This window comes from Medicago sativa, chromosome 4 (genome assembly GCF_051527215.1).
Source record: "Medicago sativa cultivar Bolivia chromosome 4, Bolivia_mono, whole genome shotgun sequence".
Taxonomy (NCBI): domain Eukaryota; kingdom Viridiplantae; phylum Streptophyta; class Magnoliopsida; order Fabales; family Fabaceae; genus Medicago; species Medicago sativa.
The window spans coordinates 58,247,493-58,270,800 of NC_140752.1; the positions used below are offsets into that span (position 1 = coordinate 58,247,493).

Below are 23,308 nucleotides of genomic sequence, written 5' to 3' on the forward strand. Positions count from 1 at the left end.
TTCTAGTATTGATAATCATTTAGGATGTGATTTTCTCCCTCCCTCTATCAGATAGTGGCAATACCAAAATAAAATCTCATAGATCATATAGAAAGACAAAATGACCAAACTCCAAAACTGAACAAACAAAAAAAAGAGATGCCTGGGGATTGTACTCTGCAGTAGGAGCTTGCAGCTTAATTGATTATGAAAGCACACAATAAGTCTGGCAATACAATATTTGGATATTGTAAAGCACACAAAACACAAGCAGTCATTATCCAGTCAACGTGTCTGACTATATCCACACAAGCAGTTCGAGCATACAATTTGATTTCAATTTCATCGTAGAATAAACAGACACGCACATAGGGCATCAATTCCAATCAACTTCACATTGCAATATAACACTAATTCACTATGGATATGCTCATTAAAACTCACTCACTGAGCTTTGATGACTTAAATTTATTTATTGGGCAAGAACAGCTCAAAAAAGAGCTGTATCAATATCAATATAAAGTAGATGAAATTGTATACTCTTGACAAATATAGAAGAAATAGATTGAGCATTTACAGGCAAGTCTAATTTAGGGCAATTTCAATTTAAAATCAATAGTTCATATTGGATAACAGTAAAAAACTAACTTTGCATAATACTTTTAATCTATCAGTATTACCACAATCTGGTTGACTTGTACTGCTGGTACTTATCAGATGAATGAAGAACAAAAAACAGGTTTTATATCGAACATCTAACTTGTTCTTCATCATTAGAGAATTCTATGCAACAAACCAGTATAAGCTTTTGATAAGTAGATTAAGAGGGTGGGGTGGTCTTCATTGACATCTTGGAGAAATCCAAATGATCTTCAATTGAATTAATATCCTGTGACAAATATTGAATAATTAATTTTAAGATTATAAACATAAATGATAAAATCATTAGAGTATAAAGATAAAAAAAATTAATGTAATTAAAAAATTTGAGAGGATATAATTTATTTATTTTAACAAAAACAGTCTTATTCTCAACCACGAATGTAATTGTGTGTGTGTGTGTGTCTATATATATATATATATATATATATATATATATATATATATATATATATATATATATATATAAAGATAAAGCTGTGTTGTTGGTCGGAGTTTATGTCTAGAACAGTAAGAGAGGATGAAAGTTCTATCACCACCCCACAACATCATACCAACAAATATTAAGATACCAACTCTTTTCATTAAAACATAAAGTATATAATAAACTCTGTATGGAAGAAAAGATAGTGTGTAAACTTCGTACCCATACTAGTAAGGAGGATTTCTTTGACCCCATGCGTAAACTTTTTTCTACTCTTCTTTTCTTTGCAGTAGGTGTGAAAATCTTTACCTTCTCCAACTTACTTGAGTGACTTACAATATATCGCGTAAAGTCCAACTCAGTTTTTATGTTTTGAATTCCTTTAAATTCAAATGTAATGAGACTGGTTGTAAGACATGCCGGAGTCACTGAAGGCTCCACCCATCTGGAGTTTCCAACCTCCTTTCTTTGGGAGTTGATTTCAATTTTTCTCTGCATGAAAACCAAAAATTATCGTTAGAATTTTCCAACTAGATATATAATAAATAGTTTCAATTATATTATTAAGTAAATAAAGATAAAATTGAACGTAAAATAGTTTAAAAGAAGGTTAAATTGGGAGGAAAATCTACACAAATATAGATCAGATATAGATTGTTTAGAATTAATTAAATTGTTTATCGGTTTTATTTGCAAACTCCATGTATCTTTCGCCAAGTCTTTGCTATTCTTGTGCCAGACTTTCGAGCCTATTATATTTCATCTTTTAAAAAGAAAAATTGTGCAGATATAGTTAAAAGAACATCATACACACCATAATTGCAAGATCCTTGAGTTTTGGAGCATTCTGTAGAAAGCTGACGAGCATATTCCAACTGCAATTCTCAGATATTTCAACAGTTAAATATAATAAATTGCGAAAAGTGAGAAGATGTAAGTTGTCAAGTTTGTCCTCCATGCTGAGAAACTGCATAACAAAATTATAAAATGAGAATAGAATTGAATATGGGAGACTAAATATGGAACTTGTAATTGAAAAAGAAAAATATTTATGGAACTTACATGAAAAGTTTTAGAACCGAGAACCAATGTTTTGACATTCGAAAGTCCTTTCATGAGTGTATACAAATTGTTAAAATCCAGACGCTTACAAATGCAAATAGCAGCTTCATCAAGAGTGGATAAGTTTGTGAAGTCATATTTTCTAGGAGTCAATGAAAGATCAGCTATATGAAGAACTTCAAGTGACGGGGCATTAATTTGTAGTGGACAACACTTAACAGAAGTAGGCATATATAAACAAAGGAATAATCTCTTCAATAAGTGAAAAGAGGTGTTGATGGGTAATGCAAAGGTCTCATGTAAAAGAAGTTCCTCCAAATGTGGACAACCAGATAGAAAATTATTGAGATCATACTCTTTACCGTCATCAAACATAGAATACCTCACAGTTTCACAGAGATGAAGAATCTTTAGTGACGGTAAATATACATGAAAAGAAGAATTGAGTGTTGGTTGAATTCTGCCCCGCAATTTTAAGACCACGAGTGACTCACACGTGGAAAGCCTAAGCGGCAATAAGATTTTTTCATGGAGAAACAGATCCAAGTCAAGTTCCTGGACCTTGAGATCTAATGCCTTTGAAACCCACATGTGTACAGCATGTGGCAGGCAACCTTTGTCGCTACGAAGCCTTAGTTTTCTTATATTTTCGGTGCGTCTTAGGAGAGCAGAATCTACAAATGCCTTTGAAACCCACATGTGTACATCATGTGGCTGGCAGCCCATCTGTCTCTCTTGCATTAGTTTGGCTATATTCTCGGTGCGTCTTTGGAAAGCAAGGTTTTTGATTTCTTCTTTGGACATCACAGGGTCTGAAATCTCTGGTAATTGAAAGTGAAGGTTGGGAATCTTGGTGCAGATCGACTCCCATCTTTTGGATAGAACACATGTTCTATAACACTCTTTTGTTGATAGGAAAGAACAAATATGATAAATCAAATCGTCTGAGAGATTGCTTAATCGATCATGTTCTTCATCAGAGCACGCCATGACCTGAGCTGAACACCTGAGTATAGTTATGACATGATTGAAGAGATTTCATTAGTAATAAACAATGAGATTAACGCAATTTCAATAAAATTAGATTCCAGAAGTAACAAATCTTAGGAATAGGTACAAAATGATGGAAAATAGAGGGATGAATGTACGTGATAACTGTATATAGTAGCAATGACCCGGCAATGTTTTTACAAATGTTACATGAAAAATGTTACTGAAGCTGTCATAATTATAGGAGTAATGATATTTTGACATCCATTTGATGACAACTTTGTTGACAACCTTGTTTTTCTCACTTCTTATTGGTCAAAAACAATGGAGAGAGAAAAAGGAAGAGAGAGGATAACAACATCATGTGAGTATGAGAGAGAAAGTTGTCCAAAAATTGTCAAAAAGTGGTTGTCAAAATATCATTTCTCTAATTATAGACATGATTTCGACAAGGGAAACTTGCAATATGTAATAAAAAGAGTCAGAATGCACACATGTGAAAAAGAGACCTTAACAAGGTCTCTAGCAACATTTTATCAGCTGAAACTTGGCTTAGGTTAAACATTTTCCCATATTACCATTCATAAAAAATCAGCAACGTTGTTGGAAAAACCTCAACTTTCTGCCAACAAGACCAAAACCAAAACTAAAACAACCTTAATGTTGTTCTGCCTTCTTTGAAAAATCTCTATCTATCATTCCCTCAAAAGATGGGGTTTAGAACAAGACATCAAAGTTTCCATTGCTTTTGGATTTGGACTGTTTTACCCTTAACTCAGCTACTTCCAACCATGATTTGAAAATGTTACAAGCTATGATTGAGTTTCTTCAAACAGTTAACTCAACATTTTCTCTGATACCAAGTTTAAGGTTTTCACATTTTTCTGATAAAGGTTTAAACTTTGTGTCTTCCCATTTAGAATCCATGAAACAATATCATAAAAGATTGCTACCATTGTCCCAAAAGAGAGAAAAATCAGTACTAGAAAACTTTCAGTTACCACAATTCCTATAAAACCAACCCCAATTCATGAATAATGTTACTGAAGCTGTCATAATTATAGACATGATTTTATTAAGTCAGAAATTTGAAGAAACTCTATGAGGAGTTTTAACAAACATGTTAAGTGCATAATAAAAAAACGTTGAAATGTGAAGATCGTATATGAAACAAAAGACATTAATGGAATCAGAATTGAGAATTACCTAAGAAGGATTTGATTTTGAAACCCTAAGAATGAATGAATGAAATAGAAACCCTAAGAAGTTGCGTTACACAGAGAAGAAACTTTGAGAAATGAGAAACGTGAGTGAGTGAGTGAGTGAGAGATGGATGAGACAAAAAATACGTGTGTGTCCTTCTATCTACTCCCTCCCCCCATTTATTTATTTTTTTTTCTTAGATGAAGCGGTAAATGGGAGGTTCCGAGTTCGAACCTGGGTCATGACGTTCGACCTTGCAACTTCGACATTTGCAAATTGAGCTATGACTTCTAGACTCTCTCCCCCATTTTAAATAACTTAATTTAAAAATATGTTCTATTCAAATAGACCCTATTTTTCTACCAATATACAAAGACAAAATATAGCATATAAGATTCGTGTTGATGAATATTTTTAAAATATCAAATTTTAATAATTTTTTCTCATAGATTATTAAAGATAGAGGAGTGATATTTTGACAACCAAAATCAAACAACTTTAATGACAACCTTTTTTTCTCTCTTCTTATTGGACAATAACAATAGAAGGAGAAAAAGGAAGAGAGAATAAAAGTATAATGTGAGTATGAGAGAGAAAATTGTCACAAAAGTTGTTTAAAAGTGGTTGTTCAAATATCATTTCTCTTAAAGATATTTAAGTTCAAAATTGTGCATTAACATACGTGAAATAGTCAAATGGGTCACATAATATGGGACACAGAGTAAATAAATCACATTGAATGGTTAATTCCCCTATTTTGTCAATGGGAAATACCTCGCACACTATTTGAAGATTTTAAATATGAAAAAATTTATCGAGTGAATCATAAACTTTATCCTTGAATTTGCAATTTGTCTCTCAATTTGTTGAAATATCCAATTAGTCCGTGAATTTAACGGACATCCATCAAATTCATCCCTCCGTCCAATCACTCTATTAGTGAAGTTGATGTGTCAATCTGCATGTTATGTTACGTGTCATCTAGTCCTCCACGTGTACAAGGACCATTTTGAATGAAACGGTACAAATTCCACTTTTCACTTCCAATTTTTTTTTCCTCTTTTACCCATCCTTCCATCCTCACATTTCATTCAGAAACATCAAACCGGTCCCTGACTCTTCTCCTTCTCACTAAAACCTTCACCATCTTCATCTCTCCAGTTTATGGTTTTCAGTTTAAAATTAAAAATTTGTTGTTTTTTGGTTGGTTACTAAAATTGATGAACATGAGATAAGTAATGAAGGAAATTATTAGTTGATTAACACAATTTCTAAAAAGGGTATCTTTTCTATGGTAGTGAATGCTGATTTGCATTTTGTTGTTGTTTTGTTTGTGATTATGACTAATGTTCCCAAAATCCGTAGGATGGAAGAAAATATCACATTAATCCTGCATCATGGTGATTTAAATGGATGCTTTCTGAGGGGGTATTATGGAGGGCAATTGTGGAATAATTGTTCCCAATGAGCTCTTGATAAAGGTAAATCTGACTATGTACCTATTATGATATGTGACCGTAAATGAATGGCGGACTCTAACACATATTGGATCGTGTGACGCAAATCATTACCATGTTGTAATTCAAGCTTAGTGTTAGTTTGGCTCACACAATATTTTAATTTTTTAAATAAAAATGAAGGGTGCAATCTTATCAGTTTTTCTCGGAAATGGTATAGGTTTAATTCATTAGAAATAATGGTTAAATATGTTTTTTGTCCTTATAAATATTTCAACTTTTTGTTTTAGTCCTCCTAAAGATTTCCTTCGACTTTTAGTTCCTCAAAATTTTGCATCGCCATGTTTGGACCTTGTTTTAACTAAACTCGTGTATCATTCGAAATTTTGAATTTTTTTCCGCAGTCAAGTTTAGTACATTATTGAATTCTTTTTTGCAAAATTTTAATTCTTTTTAACAATGGATGAATTAAATATGAATTTTTATGCTTTTGACACTTAAAAATTCATATTTAATTCATATTTTCTTATAATATTCTAAACATTCGGGCAAAATCTCATTCGAAATTTTGAATGATACAGATGAGTTGACTTCAATGCAGAGACCAAAAGTGGTGATGCAAAGCAAATCTTTTGAAAGATCAAAAGTCGAAAAAAGAAATTAGGAAAACTAAAATGAAAAGTTAAAATATTTATAACAACCATCAAAAACATATTTAAACCTATAACTAATGTCGTGCTCACTCATTTTATCAACTTATCCCAAGTTCAAAGTTCATAACTTTAATCTAATAGCAACTACATGTTTAGTAATTAAAAACATTAGTGGATGCGATCAAATTACCAATCATGGTATAATAATAAGGCTATACATTTTGAAATAAAAATTACTTAACAACAAAGACAACCAAAGTGTTTTTTGTTCAGGTAGGTTCTTCCTCCTTTGTTGCAAGCTTTAAGATAGAAGTTTGTCTCTCGACCCAAAGAAAAAAGATAGAAGTTTGTTTTAGTTGCTCAAGCTATTGGTAATGATGACAAAATACAAAATAAACAAATAACAAATATTTATGTATTTGGCAACAACTCATTGATCTTACTTGTTAGTTGAACCATGAGCCTGACCATTTGTAGCATGTGTATGAACATGTATGTGACCATCATATCCATTTCCCATTTCTTGATAAGCAAATTAAAATGTTGGCTTTGATAATAACAAGAAGCAAATTAATCAACCATCAAAGATCTTATAGAAGACAACGTAGCAACAAGTCAAGTAAGAGGAAAATTCCCCCTCTCAAATAATTCTGGAAGTATGTGCATAAAACCAGTTGCTTTAAGTTAGTAGTGAGAAAACAACTAATTCATCATTTTGTTATTGTGGATTTAGCAATTGGAAATGACAAGCTTGAAATTAATGAGGAGCTTAAACTAAGTCATCATCCCGTTTAATTGTTTGCTTTTGTGTACTGATATACACATAATTACTGCAATAAGCTTTTGATCATCAAGTTGAACTTTACTACTCAAGATTTACCAATGCCTTTGTAGCACACCAACCATTCTGATTCTACGTGTATTTGGTCTCTGACACATGTTCGTATTTGACACTGACACATGTGATAATATTTTATGAACTCATTTTCTAAAATTATTAGTGTCACAACACAAGCAAGTATCATTAAGATCAAATTACAATATATCCTGTCAAATTGTCAATATCAAATTACTCCTAAAAGAAATAAACAGTCACAATCTCAAAGCAGGTATCATTAAGAGTACATGATTTGCAAAGCACTAACTGGAGATAAATGAACTTATATGTGTAAAGGTGCCATTCTTTACACCCCTAATGAGTTTCAGGCACTAATAGGTACCATTCTGATTGCTAAGTCTGAGTATGTGTGTGCCTATGAGTTGTCCACTCCTCATCCCCCCAGAACATAAAATAGATAATAAAAACAAAAAAAATGGAGGTAATTTGAGGTTTGGTCTCATCTTTTTCAAATTGCATGTGTTATGTGTGTCACAGATAGACTTCCTTACTCTATCAGAGAAAAAAACAGAGGCCTTAAATCTTTTGAAATCTCTTTAATTTTCATGTAATCTTATCCTTATCTTAGAAATGAAAAAGTTCCGTCAGGTTTTATGGAAAGTTATTTCACACTCCCTGATTTCTAGTATTGATAATCATTTAGGATGCGATTTTGTCCCTCCCTCTCTCTCAGATTGTGGTAATATTACTAGAAAATCTCATAGATCAACCAAGCTTCTCTAGATAATACAGAAAGACTGAAGTTATTGAAAGGGCAAGATGACCAAACACCAAAACTGAACAAAAACCTAATCAAACCTTCATTGAACTTGGGATGCAAAAACAACACAATATGTGGCATGCGCTTGTAAATGTGAGTGTCATTCACAATTAATAAACAAAACTTGCCTGGGGATTGTACTCTGCAGTAGGAGCTTGCAGCTTAATTGATTCAAGGTCTAACATAGTTGCCACAATAATTCTGAAAATACAATAATTAGATATGCTAAAGCACACACAACACAAGCAGTCATTATCCAGTCAACGTGTCTGACTATATCCACACAAGCAGTTCCAGCATAAAATTTGATTTCATCGTAGAATAAACAACAGACACACACATAGGGGCATCAATTCCAATCAACTTCACATTGGAATATAACACTCCTTCATTGGATGAAATTAGATGAAATTGTATACTCTGACAAATATGGAAGAACAAGACTGAACATTTACAGGCAAGTCCCACGCAGGACAGTTTCGATTTAGAAGCAATAGTTCCTGTTGGATAACAGTAAAAAAAACTGACTTTGCATAACACTTTTAATCTATCAGTAAAAAAAACTTGTACTGCTGGTACTTACCAGATGAATGAAGAAAAAAGAAACATGTTTTATATCTAACATAAAACTTGCTCTTCATCATTAGAGAATTCTATGCAACAAACCACTATAAGTTTTGATATAACTAGATTAAAAGTGTCGAGTGGTCTTCATTGAATCCTTGAAGGCATCCAAATGATCTTCAATTGAATTAATATCCTGTAGCAAATATTGAATAATTAATTTTTAGATTATAACCATAAATGATAAAATCATTAGAGTATAACGATAAAATAAATTAATATAATTAAAAAATTTAAGAGCAAAAAATTTATTTATTTTAAGAAAAAGTCTTATTCTCAACCACGAATGTAATAGTATATACAAAGTCAAGAGATATAAAGTTGTGTTGACGGTCGGAGTTAATGTCTAGAACAATAAGAGAGGATGAAAGTTCTATCACCACCCCACAACATCATACCAACAAATATTAACATGCCAACTTTTTCCATTAAGAAATAAAGTATATAAACTTTGTATGGAAGAAGAGAAAGTCTGTAAACTTCATACCCATACTGGTACGGAGGATTTCTTTGACCCCTTGCGCAAACTTTTTTCTACTCTTCTTTTCTTTAAACTGGGTGTGAAAATCTTTACCTTCTCTAACTTACTTGAGTGACTTACAATATATCGCGTAAAGTCCAACTCAGTTTCTATGTCTTGAATTCCTTTAAATTCAAATGTAACGAGACTGGTTGTAAGACATGCCGGAGTCACTGATGGCTCCACCCAACTCGAGTTTCCAACCTCCTTTCTTCGGGAATTGATTTGAATTTTTCTCTGCATGTAAACCAAAAATTATCATTAGAATTTTTCAACTGATATATTGTAAATAGTTTCGGTTATATTATTAAGTAAATAACGATAAAATTGTAAATAAAATAGTTTAAAAGAAGGTTAAATTGGTAGGAAAATCTACACAAATATAGATCAGATATCTATTGTTTTGAATTAATTAATTTGTTTATCGGTTTTTGATAGAAACATGGATAAGGAGGTGGGTCTAGACGTTGGGCCTAAGCCCAAAATATGGAGAGTGTATGAAAGGAAACGTGAGAAAGGAGTTACAAGAGGATGACGTGTCTATGAGTAGCTTTATATAAGGTTGTTAGAGGGGAGAGCAAGGCAGCTAAGCATTCTGTTAGTAGAACATTTCACATTGAGTGATTTGTGGGAGCCTAGTGCTTTGGGGTTGGTAGCTTGCTATCAATTGTATCAGTCTGTTATCTTTTTACTATTTTCCACCATTGTAATTGTTATTTTCTCTGATAATACAATTACAGTTTCCATTTTTCTTCCTTTACCTTACTGTTTCATTGAGTTCTATTAGTTTTATTTGCAAACTCCATGTATCTTTTGCTAAGTCTTTACTCATCTTGTGCCAGATTTGAGATTATTATATTTTATTTTTAAAAACAACATTGTGCGAATATAGTTAAAAAAACATCATACACACCTTAACTGCAAGATCCTTAAGTTTTGGAGCATTCTGCAGAAAGCTGACGAGCATATTCCAACTGCAACTCTCGGATATTTCAACCGATAAATATAACAAACTGTGAAAAGTGAGAAGATGTAAGTTGTCAAGTTTGTCCTCCATGCTGAGAAACTGCATAACAAAATAATAAAATGAGAATAGAATTGCATCTGGGTGACTAAATATGGAACTTGTAATTGAAAAGGAAAAGATTTTATTAAACTTACATGAAAAGTGTTAGAACCGAGAGCCAATGATTTGACATTAGAAAGTCCTTTCCAGAGTATATACAAATTGTTAAAATCCGGAAGCTTACAAATGGAAAGCCTAGCTCGATCAAGATTGGACAAGCTTGCAAACTCATACTTTCTAGGTTTCAATGAAAAATCAGTAATAGAAAGAACTTCGAGTGATGGGGCATTAATTTGTAGTGGACAACACGTAATAACAGAAGTAGGCATAAATAAATAAAGGAATAATCTCTTCAATAAGTGAAATGAGATGTTGATGGGTATTCGAAAGGTCTCATTTAAAAGAAGTTCCTCCAGACGAGGACAACCAGATAGAAAATTATTGAGATCATACTCTATACTATCCTCAAAGATAGAATACATCACAGTTTCATGGAGATGAAGAATCTTTAGTGACGGTAAATATACATGAAAAGAGGAATTGAGTGTTGGTTGAATTCTGCCCCGCAATTTTAAGACAACGAGTGACTCACACGTGGAAAGCCGGAGCGGCAATAAGATTTTTTCATGCAGAAACAAATCCAGGTCAAGTTCCTGGACCTTGAGATCTAATGCCTTTGAAACCCACATGTGCACATCATGTGGTTGACAGCCTTTGTCACTATGAAGCCTAAGTTTTCTTATATTTTCGGTGCGTCTTAGGAGAGCAAAATTTACAAATGCCTTTGAAACCCACATGTGTACATCAAGTGGCTGGTATGGCTGGTAGCCTTTCTCACTATCAAACGTTAGTTTTCTTTTATTTTTGTCGCGTCTTACGAAAGCAAGCTGTAAAGATAGGATTTCTTCTTTCGATATCACAGGGTCTGAAATCTCTGGTAATTGAAAGTGAAGGTTGGGAATCTTGGTGCAGACTGACTCCCATCTTTTGGATAGAACACATGTTCTATAACACTCTTTGGTTGATAGGAAAGACAAAATATGACAAATCAAATCGTCTGAGAGATTGCTTAATCGATCATGTTCCTCATCAGAGCACGCCATGACCTTAGCTGAACACAGGAGGAAAGGTATGACATGATTGAAGAGAATTCATTAGCAATAAACAGAGAGATTAACACAATTTCAATAAAATTAGATTCCAGAAGTAACAAATCATAAACATGATTTCGACAAGGGACACTTGCGAGAAGTGATAAAAACAGTCAGAATGCACGATGATTTTAGTAAGTCAGAAATTCAAGTGCTAAGTTCCAATGACGTTTTTTGGTTTATACTACAACAAGACACTTGAAAATGCAATGTACATCGATCTTACAAATCATAACGAACAATACATAATAACTTAAAATCTTAGAAATAGGTACAAAATGATCAATGAATAGAAAACAATGGAAAATAGAGGAATGAATAACAGTGAAAATGCATGTAAATTCAACTGCAAAGTTCCAATGACATTTTTTGGTTTATACTACAACAAGAAACTTGAAAATGCAATGTACATCGATCTTATAAATCATAACGAACAATACATAATATTTTTTAAAATTAAACTCAAAATTGGTCAAAATTTGTACAGTAACAACAAAAAAACCAACGGCTAACAGAAACTCTAAAATCACTTTTTGAACTCAAATTAGCAGTAGTGAAAATTGAGTCGAAAACTTAATTGAAAAACAATCAGAGAAAAAGAACGACGGTGATCTCACACGCACCTTTTGAATTCGTGAGTTCAGAGTAATGGAAAGAGGTGAACGTTGTTGTATTCGCGTTTTTCTGTAGAAACAAACAAATATCGATTAGAAATCAAGAATAGTGCTGCAAATTTATATAACATTAAGGTATCGTTTGCTCAATTTATAATAACAAAAAAAGAAGTTTATGAATCTGAATGCAATTAAGTATTATGAGCATTGTTAAATTGCAAATGTGATATAACAGCAAAATCAAAACACAGATTAAGCTGAATAGAAAAAGTTTCTGAGATCAGAATTTGAAGAAAGTGTATGAGGACTTTAAACAAACATGTTAAGTGCATAAAAAACAAAGGGGAAATGTGAAGAATTTGAATGATGAAAATCAGTTGAAACAAAAGACATTGATTGAAATTTGAAGCACATAACAAGAATTGAGAATTACGCTAAGAACGAATGAACGAATGAAGTATAAAACCCTAAGAAATTGCTTTTGATTCGAGAATGTTGAAGCAGATAAATGTTTAGAAATGTTGAAGAGATGTGAAACGTTTTTGAGTGAGTGAGTGAGTGTTGGAGAGAATATGAGTGAGAAAAATACTCGGCGTGTCTTAACTTTAACAAATTAATTGGATTCAAATCATTATAAACTTTGGTACTTAATGGAACAAGTAATTACAATAGTCCTTATCAAAATTCTAAAATAGTTTTTGATTGTTTATTTTGTTGGTTAAAATAGTCTCGGACTTTAAAATAACATCCCAATGCTTATCATAACTCTTTTCATATAAGGACTAAAATGACAATAAGTAAGTACCAATAAGGAATGATATGAACAAAGTAAGTATATTGAATGATTAATATGTCACTATTAATGAAGCATTTTAACATCAATGATTATTTTGAATAACGAATTGCACTGTCAAAGATTATTTTGAATTTTTTATACATCAAGAGACTATTGTGACTACTCATTACAGATTCAGAGATCAAAATAACTATTACCCCAAATATACTAAAACTCATTTTTTTTTCCTTAAAAAAACCAATCGAAAGGTTAACACCAAAATAAAGTACGACTATCTCTTGCATAAATAAAATGTGTGTATCATTTATTTCATCAAAAACAAAAATGCATGTGTTTTTTATAAACCATACAATACAATCAAATGGAAGAGTTGGTTCAAACTCTGATCTATGAAAGTTTGATTTAACAAATTTATCATTTTTGTCACTTGATTGGTAATTGTGAATAAATATGTTTGGCCAATAATATAATAGTTTAGTTAGTATATTCTATTAGTGTGCAAAATTTTACACATGCATCTTTCTTTTAACGTAAATAGGGTATCCTCTGTGTGTAATTTGCAGAGATTAATCTCTGAAACCTTGTTGAATTCAAATGGACGATGACTCTCCTTAAGAGTTTTAAAACTTTTGTATGTCCAATATTGAATTCAAACTCAGAACATTGGTTAAGTTAGAAGAGACTTTTATCATCTTATTTAAGCGCTCTTGAAAAAAAATTACACATGCATCTAAAAAACATGATAGCTTTTGGTCAAAAAAAAAACATGATAGCTCATTTATTTGTTTTTCTATTCATTAATTGATTTGACAACACATCACTGAATGATTTAAGCGCTCTTGGTAATATTTACACATGCATCTAAAGAATTGATTTTGTTTTTACATATCCATTAATTGATTTGACAACACATCATGAAATGCATGTGTAAAATATCTATATATTGATAGATTATAATAATTAAATTCTAATATATAATTATTATTATTTTTTCATCTTAATCAAACTGAGAGAGAGAGAGAGAGAGAGAGAGATAGAGAGAGAGAGAGAGAGAGAGAGAGAGAGAGAATCCTCTTAGACCACGTTTTGCAAGAGTGGTTAATGTGGTTTATATTACAAAACCGTGTTCTTTTAAGCTTAAGCCGCTCTAACACCCTCTCTTTTTTTGTGGTGTCCGGGGTTCGAACCCCCGGACCTTGCATATATTATGCATTGTCCTTACCAGCTGAGCTAAGTTGATGAGGACACTCTAACACCCTCTATTTTAATTCATTAAAATCCTTAATTATATAATTAATTTAGTTTTTTTTTATTTCAATTGACCAATTTGATATGGCTATCCGCTAAAAAAATGGTATGGGTAGCATGATCATTTTTCATTCTTTTACACCGGGTTCACCCAAAATTGATATGCAATAAGCTGTTTTATTTGATGAATATCATGAGATTGAAGCAACTGAGTCATTAAATACCACCAAGTGTCTCCTCACATAAATAAAAGTAAAAGGGTAGTGTTAACTTGTGCCCTAAGGGCACAAGTTAAGAAACCTAAAAATAGAAATATTCTCTAAAATTTTGTGCATTCAATTCATTAAAAAGTTAAAGATTAAATGTAATGCACACATTCCAATCTACTATTTCTATATTTGATTCATTAATTTGTGTCTTAAGGGCACAAGTTAACGTACATTTCCCAAAGTAAAATTGGGATGTATGTGTCGGAAGTCCAACGGTATGGTTGTAAAAAAACATCTCATTAGTCAAGTTAATAACACCAAGAAAAGTTAAGAGACCAAGTTAATGCAACTAGGTTCCTTATCTTGTGTAAGTTAATGTAATTTGACACTTTATCTTGTGTAAGTTAATGCAATTTTATCCATCAATAGAATGCGATATTATAATTTTAGAAGTCAAGATGTCAAGTTGTATTAATTTGCAAAAGTTAAGGGACCAAATTGGTATATTTTAAAGTTTAAGGACCGTAACATGGGTTTTCAAAGGAAGAATCATCCACATTGACTTTAATATAATCATTAGTAGGGGGTTCTGTCGAACATACATTACGTACATGTGAATGACCAAGGGCATGAACCATATAAGAGTGATAAGAGAAAATATTATTAATTGAAGCATATGATATGAGTTACTCATACTTTCGTCGCTATTTCTGAACTTATTTGCTTTTTGTGTTTCGATCTGGAACTAGGTTTGAATTTCACGCTTGGATTTGTGTTGTTTGCATTTTAATCTTGCTATCCGATCTATTTTGGGCTTGAAGCTCGCGTTCACATTTGTTCAAACTTTCACCACTATTGCCTTAAGGATTAGGGTTTCATAGTAAATGGTGAATGAATGATTCCTCGCATTATTCAACAAACAAAAAACTCCCTTACTTGCTTTTGAAATTATGGGATGGGATGAACCATTCCTATTATACTTATTCATGCTTCCTTAATTTGGGAGGATTTGAAGATGGTTTCATGAATTTCAAGGATGCTTGTATGTGTCTTCCAACACAGAGACTCTTCCTTTGATGCAAATTGATGTAGTCTCCTACATTGCAACCTACCCAGAACCTTGTTATGGTATCTTGTTGTAGTTTATGTCAACGAGCTTATGAAAGTACTCATCATCTCTTCTTTGAGTGCTCTCCTTCAACTATTGATTGTTTTTGGACCTTTCTTCTCCTTTTTTTAGCAAGGACCTTTCTTCTTTTGTTGTTTTGTTGTTTATCTTTGATAGAAACTGGAGCTCACATGTCAAAAGCCATAGTACTTAAGCTATTATTACTAATACAATTTGACTTAATTGGGGATGTATGAATAATTTGAGATTTGATAAACATGTGCTAGCCAAACATAAAATGGATAATATATTCGATTAATTAAAGAAATATAACATAAAATTTAACCGATATAGTTGAAGTTAAACAACATAAGTAATAAAAAGCTTGTTTTTCCATGGAATAACTAGTTACTTTCAACCTAGTTGAATGAAATGATTATTGTCATTATGATTCGATTTTTTTTATGGATGATTTGATTTTGAATACTTGCACCAAACTGTCATAATTAATTTTTGCAAATTTGAAACATATTTAATTTTCCCTTCAAATATTTATCTCATGTATTTATGAGAAATATTTGTTCTTTTTTCTTTATGTATCACTAACAAATATTTTTCTCTTTTTTATTTTATTTATGTGTGACAAATTTTTTGTCCTATGTTTGTTATATCAATCAATGACAAATATTTGTATTATATTTTTTTATGTATTAATATTTGTCTTATATTTTTTTATGTATTAATATTTTTCCTGTTTTTTTTTAATATTAGTCAGAGTGACCAATATTTGTCTCACACTTTTCAAGTATTAGTGATAAATATTTACCTTTTATTCTTTTTTCAAATAAAGGTGTTTATAACATTTCATTAATAATAATACCGTTTCTCTGAAATAAATTAATAATAATATCGTTAAAATACACCAATACCTCATGTATGACAAATAAAAAAAAATAGGATCAAAATTGAAGATTTATTATAATAGAGGGATAAAAAAATTAGTTTTTTTTATAAGATTAATCAAGTTTTAAATCAATTAATTAAAACAAAACTGTTATTAAATTAATTTTGAACAAAATAAACATATCCTAAATCCCTAACCGACCCTTTACATTAATTTTATCGGAATCAATATTTTATTTTATTAATTAATGAGAAAAGCAAAACATGCCGAGTGATAAAAATTGAAATAAAAGGAAAGAAAAAAAATTATAAATCAAAAACGTCGCCTGAGAGTAGTTTGAAAGAGCAAATCAAAAACGTCGCCTGAGAGATTCGAACTCTCGCGGGGAAACCCCATGTACTTAGCAGGCACACGCCTTAACCACTCGGCCAAAGCGACTTTTGTTGATACTCACTTGAACGTACTGATGTATAACATCACAAAGTCATAGTTTTTTAATCCAACCAAAACTATATGCTAAAATGTGTGATTTTGTATCAGTTCAATGTGATGAATAGCATGATAGAGCCCAAAAAAGATAAAATTGGTAATGTATGGTGTTAGAGTCTATCAAAAATCCGTTTGATGAACTGCTATCGGGTGAACAGTATCAGATCGGTTTCGATGTTTATTCATAAGTGGGACTACTTTGAGCAACAAAAACTTCAATAAATAAGTTGTCGATAATGCAGAATATAACCACAAATGAACTGATATTTGGTCACAGTTTTTCATTATTTTGCTTTAATTATTTCACTAAATTCTTCTTCAATCCCTTTGTGCACAGTCTGCTTACAAACTCACAGGAGTTGCAGCAAGTACAGTTCTCAATTTTAAAACTGTAGAAAGATCAGCCACTTGAAGCATAATTAATAGGACTCATTTTGGGATGAAAAAGTACTAGATCAATATTTACCTTCAAAAAATATAGTACTAGATCAATATTTTGTTTGAAAATTTAATTATAATGATGTGAAATAATAACTTGATACTAGATTAATGACTATTATTGACCTCAACTTACATTATGGGTTATGTTTTCACACTTCCTTTCCCTTGCATTATTTTCATGTATTGAAAATCGGTGGTTAATGACGTTCAAAACCGTTGATACCTAATTAGTTCGGTAAATGGTTCATGAGATGTAACTCTTCATAATATTCAATGACCATCAACTTAATTACTTTAACCATCTAATTTGTTGTTGAATTTGATGTCAAAATACCTTTTCACATGTTAATTAGAGGGTATAATTAAAAAAAAAATTGATAAATTTTAAATTGAAAAAAAAAAGACTTTATTTTAAGGAATTTTTTTTGCAAATATGGTAGTTGTTGTGGGACAAAGATAGTAACAACTAACTTTGGCTGTTAATTGAAATTTGGAAGACAGCAACTCAACCTAAATCCAAAGGAGGACTTAGTATTTACTTGATTAGAAAATCCTAAACTACACTCCACATTAATTTATCACATTTTCTGCTTAAAGACATTATCATGATTGTGATTGGTTCTTTAACAGCTTAACAACTCAGATTCTTGATGTGTTACAGCTGCATTCTAGGAGCATTCCTTGTGAATCTTTACTTTAATTTACACATTAAGGAACTGCCCAAAAAGTTGTTCCCATTTGGCATGTCTTATACATTTTAGGCTTTTACTAAAAACAAGCTTTTCTATTAGCAAAAGTCATATTCTTGGTGAACAAGTTACTATGAGGAAAAGTCATATTCTTGAAAACATGCTAAATCAACCAATCTTATCCTTCTTAATGATTACTTCTTGGTTTCTTTAAAAGCAATAAACAAATTATGAAGTGCTCGATATAAGTGGCTGACTTGGTAATGCAGCTTGAATGAGATTTATTCATATTTCTCCATAGTGATGCAGACTTTGAGAAAGGAACTACTTATAATTCCCAAGTACAAGTTGTTTGATCTCTTTCTTTGGATAGCATCATCAAGATTAGGAAAGATTATTGTTCACCGTAGTTCATGTTGATGTTGGATTGTAAACTTGATCAGTCCATTGGACTAATCAAGTGTTAGACCCAATTAACTAATAAGATGCTAGTCCAAATATAATAGGAAAATTACTTTTCTCGCTTATGAAATTGCTCATTCCCTAATATCAGCGGCAGTTAACTGTCGCTCGGAATTTTTCAATGGCAGTTAACTGTTGCTAACACTTTTAAGATCGTTTGAACCAACTTAAAAAGTGATTGAACCAAAGTATAGTTGAGAGAAGTTTGTATGTATAAATAACTCACTCGACGTGGGTAGGATCATCACTTTATGTTCTTTATGGGTGTAGAACTCTCTAGCCTAAAAAATGAGGAGATGTTGTCATTTGCCATATAAGCAAATTAACCAAAGTATATTCTCTCAAGTAAAGTAACATAGTTCACTCAAATTTTCCTCTCCTTATAATGTGTTTGGATGACAAGGAATTGGTGGTATTTTTAGAAAGTCGTGGTGCAATAGCTACTTGCTTGCTGGCTAAATTACTTGTCATTTTGGTATATGAACATAACTCCTCCTGAGTTAGACTCCACTGCTACTTTAGAATTAGTTTTACATCAATGTCATCCTTATACTTCTTGCTACATATGTTGGCATCATGAAAGCTCCCCCTTAAGATTTCGTACTAGTGTGCTCCTCAACTTCTTCATGTGGTGCTTGTTCATACATATGTTGCGTAATGAAAGCTTCCTTTCAGATTTGGTACTATAGATCTTAGATTTCTTTGGTGAATAAAGAATATTACTTTTTTCTTTTCTTTTCTTTTCTTTCAATCGTTTGATATGCCGATCATGGCCAAACTACCAAAGCAAGGGTCACATCACAGGTGTGGCAAAGTTACTTAGACAAAGAAAAAAGACATCCAAATATATACTAAAAATACTATACTCAATAAAAGATATATTAAAATTACTAAATCAAATCTTCTTCTAAGATGAATAATGTTTATAAAACTTGGATATATAATTTTATAATTCAAAAGTTTGAAAATTACGATTCTTTTTTTTTAAGAGAATCAGGATTAAGGTTCAACTTCAATCAACTGCTACCACTCTCCAAGTCTTTCCATGTCACACTCACAAATTACGTAATTTTCATAAATTCCATTAGTCTTAACTTTCTAACTACTGCCACTCATCCCAAACTTTGCATATTTATTATTCACAAAAACATAATCATTCATTGATTTTTATTTTTTTTTTTGAGAGAATTCATTGATAAAGTGTCTTGATTTTCTAAAGACAAAAAAATAAATTAAAATACTTGTAGCAAAATTAAAATATACAATTATTACTTAATGGTCTGAAAAAAAGTGGTAGAGGCAAAACAATCCTAGGATAACCGCCAACTACTATTTGAGCCGGACCAGCTGTAGATCTATTTGGATTCCCTTGTGAAATAAAAGTGATTATTGAATTATAAAATCAATTATGCATAGTTTAGATATCTTCAAGCATAAACAAGTTACTTCAAGTCCAATTTATTTTTAATCAAAACTAAATTAATAAGATTAATTCATTCAATATTAATTTACTTACACTGTTTATACATCAACGTATTATTATTAATTTGATTAAATTAAGGGGAGTCAACAAAATGTTGGATCTACACACCATACCATACACGTGAAGAATATAAAAAATAAGGCTCTTGGAATAATGCCAGATAGTAAGAGCAAGAGGGAAAATGGGCAATAATAATAAAACAATAATAAATTAATGACAAATAATTTAGAACACATGACTATTGAGTGTCAACTGCCAACAGAATATTACAACTTACAACTGATCTGGAAAGACAGACACAGCAATGAACACAGACCTCTAAAAACACAAACAAAAAATAGGAGAAAAAGACACTTTCCCTTTATATATGATGATGATGCCTCAATATGTTTAGCAGTGCATAGTGCAAAGCTCTACATTAAAATTACATAAAGCACATATTGCCCCACATAATTTTCCTACTTCTCTAGGAATAAATTAAGGCATATGGGCTATAAAATGTAGGCTATTGCCTACTAGGAAGAAAATTTACCATATATGTAAAATTCAAACAGTAAAATATATGTAAGGTACTTGGGCACGAACGCCCTTCTCGCGCTGCCATCGTTGTTTGAACTTTTTAACTTGCAATTGGTTGAGCAATGACTTTCTTAATGGCTTCGGCGTATGTCCTGTGCTGATAGGTAAGTGTGGATTCAAGCAGGTCCCAAAGTGAAGTCTTTGGATTCCATCCTGAGCAGACAACAATCATTCACAGGTAAATTAACTTGTAATGTTGAAGATCAAATAGGTTGAACGAATGAGGAGATCTAAACTTACCGAGCTGCTTGTTGATTATGGTCATGTCAGGGATTCTCTTGTCACTATCATCATATCCTTCACCATAAAATTCTTTCGAGCTCACATCGATTGTAGGTGTTTCAGGAGGTTGAGTTCCACTAACCTTTGAATAGACCTGTAGAATCGAACAGTTGTTCAATACCCGACAGGCTTAAAATCTAATAATATTAGAGACAAATAATAAAAACAAAACAATCATTTTACCTGGATCATCATTTCAGCGAGCTGCCTAACTGTAACCTCATTGTTTGGGTTACCAACATTAAAGATATGGCCATTGGCTCTGGCAGGGTTTTCCTGTCAACAAACAAGTCGCATAACCTTCAGTGGACTGACCAACAACAACAATAAGTTAAAAGGAACACAGTATCACATAACCTACAATCATCAATAAGACAGCTTCAATAGCATCTTTGATGTAAACAAAGGTTCTCTGGGATTCACCACCATCCACAAGCTTGAGGGGCTCTCCTCTAAGAAGATTCTGCAGAAAAGGAATAGACAGAAATCGTTCAACGACTATTCGAAACTTCAGCTAAGTTATCTAAAAGTTAACAATAGCTTTAGTACAGTGTAACATACATTGCTGAAGCATGCAAGAACGCGGGGAACACCCTCACTTGGTCCATCAATACCGGGAATGAAGTCCATTCTAGGTCCGATCCAATTAAAGGGCCTCACAATTGTGAACTCCAAGCCATTTTCAGCACCCTCAGCTGTCAATGATCACATGTCAGTGAGACTATTCAATATTGAAAACAAAATCAGTCCATATCAAGAAAAGAAAAAAGCAAAATCAGCTCACCATAAACCAGCCTCTCAATCAACTGCTTTGCACATGCATATGACCATCTCTGCTTTTCGATTGAACCGAAAATGCATGGAGACACATCTTCTTTAAGCATATAGTATGCAGGATCCTAACAAAAACATTGGAAACAATATAGCTCAAGCAATTCCAAAGCACTAAAGCAGAAAAAAAAGAAAGATAAGGACAATTGATTGAAAAAGTTCACCATCATTATTTAATACCCTAGAAGAAACTAATAAAGTACTAATCCTAAAAGAGGATGAAACATGTTGCAAGGTCATGTCACTTCACTACATGTCAATCTCCTATTTCCTATAACTAACAAGACAAATACATGTGAAAAATGTGCAAAGTCAACATCATCTAAATTCAGATCCAAAAAAACACAAAGGAAAAATATAAATTCATTTTACTTTATCTTAATTATTCCAAAATGTCATTTCCTGCTCAAATCTTTAAAGACAAGAAAGAAAGTAAACAAATTGTCATATCTAAAATTTTAAATTATCTTATATCAAAGAGTTTCTAAATAAGCTTTATTGCATGTTAGTTGTTGCAACACATGGTCATACACAACAAATCACGTGGCTATAATTAAGATGATGTGTAAGATTTGAACTACCACCGACACATTCAAATCATACAAACACAAAATCATAACTAACAAATCATAGATCATAACATAACTAAATAATCATAACTAAATGAATCATAGATCTGAAACAAATAAATCAATTAATTTAATTAAACAAAAAAAGGCTATACCAAAATGAAATTTTACCTGACGAAGAGGACTATCTTTAGGAAGAAAACTACCAATAGTTTTCCCATACACTTCACAAGTAGAGAAATGAATCAACCTCTTGTTATTTTCAGAACAATACTTCACCTGAAAAAACATCAAGAAATCAAATTTTCAATCATACATCACAAATCACACATACCCATCAATCAATTTTTCAACCCGATATAACAAATCACTTAAAAATTCAAACTTTAATCATAATAACACATACCCATTAATCAATTTCACAACCCAATATAACAAATCATATAAAAATTCAAACTTTAATAAAAAATAACTCACCACAGGAAGTGCATCAATGAAATTGCTATAAATTGTATCAAGAGGACGTGTATTGTAATCAGCAGGAGTACAAATTGCAGCCAGATTTATAACCTAAACACAAAAAACCAAAATCAAATTTTCAAGAACAAATCAAAAACCTAAATTCAAAAAAAAAAAAAAATTGCAAAATTGAAAATTACCAGATCTGCCATCTTGATGAGACCTTCAAGCCTTGAATCGTTCTTGATATTAAGACGATGAAAGTGAATGCGACCATTCCAAGGAAGCGATTCAGGTTCTAAAAGGTGTTTGATTTTGTCGTTGTAAACATCTAAAGCGAGAACTTTGTGAGAAGTTTCAGACATGAGTTTTTCGCAGAGATGAGAACCGATGAAGCCACCGGCACCGATCATGCAGATTGTGAGAGGTTTGATTGGGTTTCCGTCGAGATCTACGCGTGTTGAAGATGGTGACGCCATTGTTGTTGGTGTTTGATTCGTTTCTTCGTGAGAGAGAGTGAAGAAAAGAAAAGAAAAGAAAAGAAAGAAAAACGTGAAAATGATAAGTGTGTGAAGGTTCTTTGTGATTTGAATGGTAGTGATATGATATGAATGGTGGTGATGTTAATATATATGTGTATATATATATATATATGGTTGTACTCCAATATACTAGTAATACGTATTAATTAATACTAG

At 31.9% G+C, this 23,308-nt stretch overlaps 3 protein-coding genes and 1 non-coding gene across 7 annotated transcripts in view; all 4 read right to left on the reverse strand.

The window, feature by feature from the left end:
• Nucleotides 1-4,464, reverse strand: part of LOC146930205 (FBD-associated F-box protein At2g26860-like) — a 36,099-nt gene extending 31,635 nt beyond the window's left edge. For all 3 annotated transcript variants that reach the window (XM_085701820.1, XM_085701818.1, XM_085701819.1), the window contains exon 1: nucleotides 4,322-4,464. The gene's annotated coding sequence lies outside the window, so the exon portion shown is untranslated. The remainder of the gene's footprint in view (nucleotides 1-4,321) is intronic.
• On the reverse strand, nucleotides 532-12,767 carry LOC146930209 (F-box/LRR-repeat protein At4g14103-like). 2 transcript variants are annotated; one of them, XM_085701824.1, is made up of 6 exons: nucleotides 12,495-12,529; nucleotides 12,071-12,131; nucleotides 2,126-3,123; nucleotides 1,878-2,030; nucleotides 1,286-1,555; nucleotides 532-868 (listed from the first exon to the last, which is right to left on the reverse strand). In XM_085701824.1, exons 3-6 carry the CDS (start codon nucleotides 3,113-3,115, stop codon nucleotides 800-802), a joined length of 1,482 nt encoding a protein of 493 aa, XP_085557950.1. In that variant the 5' UTR covers nucleotides 3,116-3,123; nucleotides 12,071-12,131; nucleotides 12,495-12,529; the 3' UTR covers nucleotides 532-799. The 2 variants fall into 2 exon arrangements, with proteins under 2 accessions (XP_085557950.1, XP_085557949.1); XM_085701823.1 differs by lacking the exons at nucleotides 532-868; nucleotides 1,286-1,555; nucleotides 1,878-2,030; nucleotides 2,126-3,123 and adding exons at nucleotides 8,211-8,846; nucleotides 9,198-9,467; nucleotides 10,144-10,296; nucleotides 10,392-11,407 and having other exon boundaries at nucleotides 12,495-12,767.
• A 3,915-nt stretch (nucleotides 12,768-16,682) lies between these two features.
• Nucleotides 16,683-16,764, reverse strand: TRNAS-GCU (transfer RNA serine (anticodon GCU)). Its single transcript has one exon. It is a non-coding gene; the product is annotated as a tRNA-Ser (tRNA).
• A 3,315-nt stretch (nucleotides 16,765-20,079) lies between these two features.
• LOC146930211 (UDP-D-apiose/UDP-D-xylose synthase 1) lies at nucleotides 20,080-23,229 on the reverse strand. Its single transcript, XM_085701829.1, has 9 exons — nucleotides 22,811-23,229; nucleotides 22,629-22,721; nucleotides 22,323-22,430; nucleotides 21,536-21,650; nucleotides 21,313-21,446; nucleotides 21,113-21,214; nucleotides 20,935-21,027; nucleotides 20,710-20,845; nucleotides 20,080-20,622 (listed from the first exon to the last, which is right to left on the reverse strand). Exons 1-9 carry the CDS (start codon nucleotides 23,087-23,089, stop codon nucleotides 20,510-20,512), a joined length of 1,173 nt encoding a protein of 390 aa, XP_085557955.1. The 5' UTR covers nucleotides 23,090-23,229; the 3' UTR covers nucleotides 20,080-20,509.
• Between the last annotated feature and the right edge of the window lie 79 nt (nucleotides 23,230-23,308).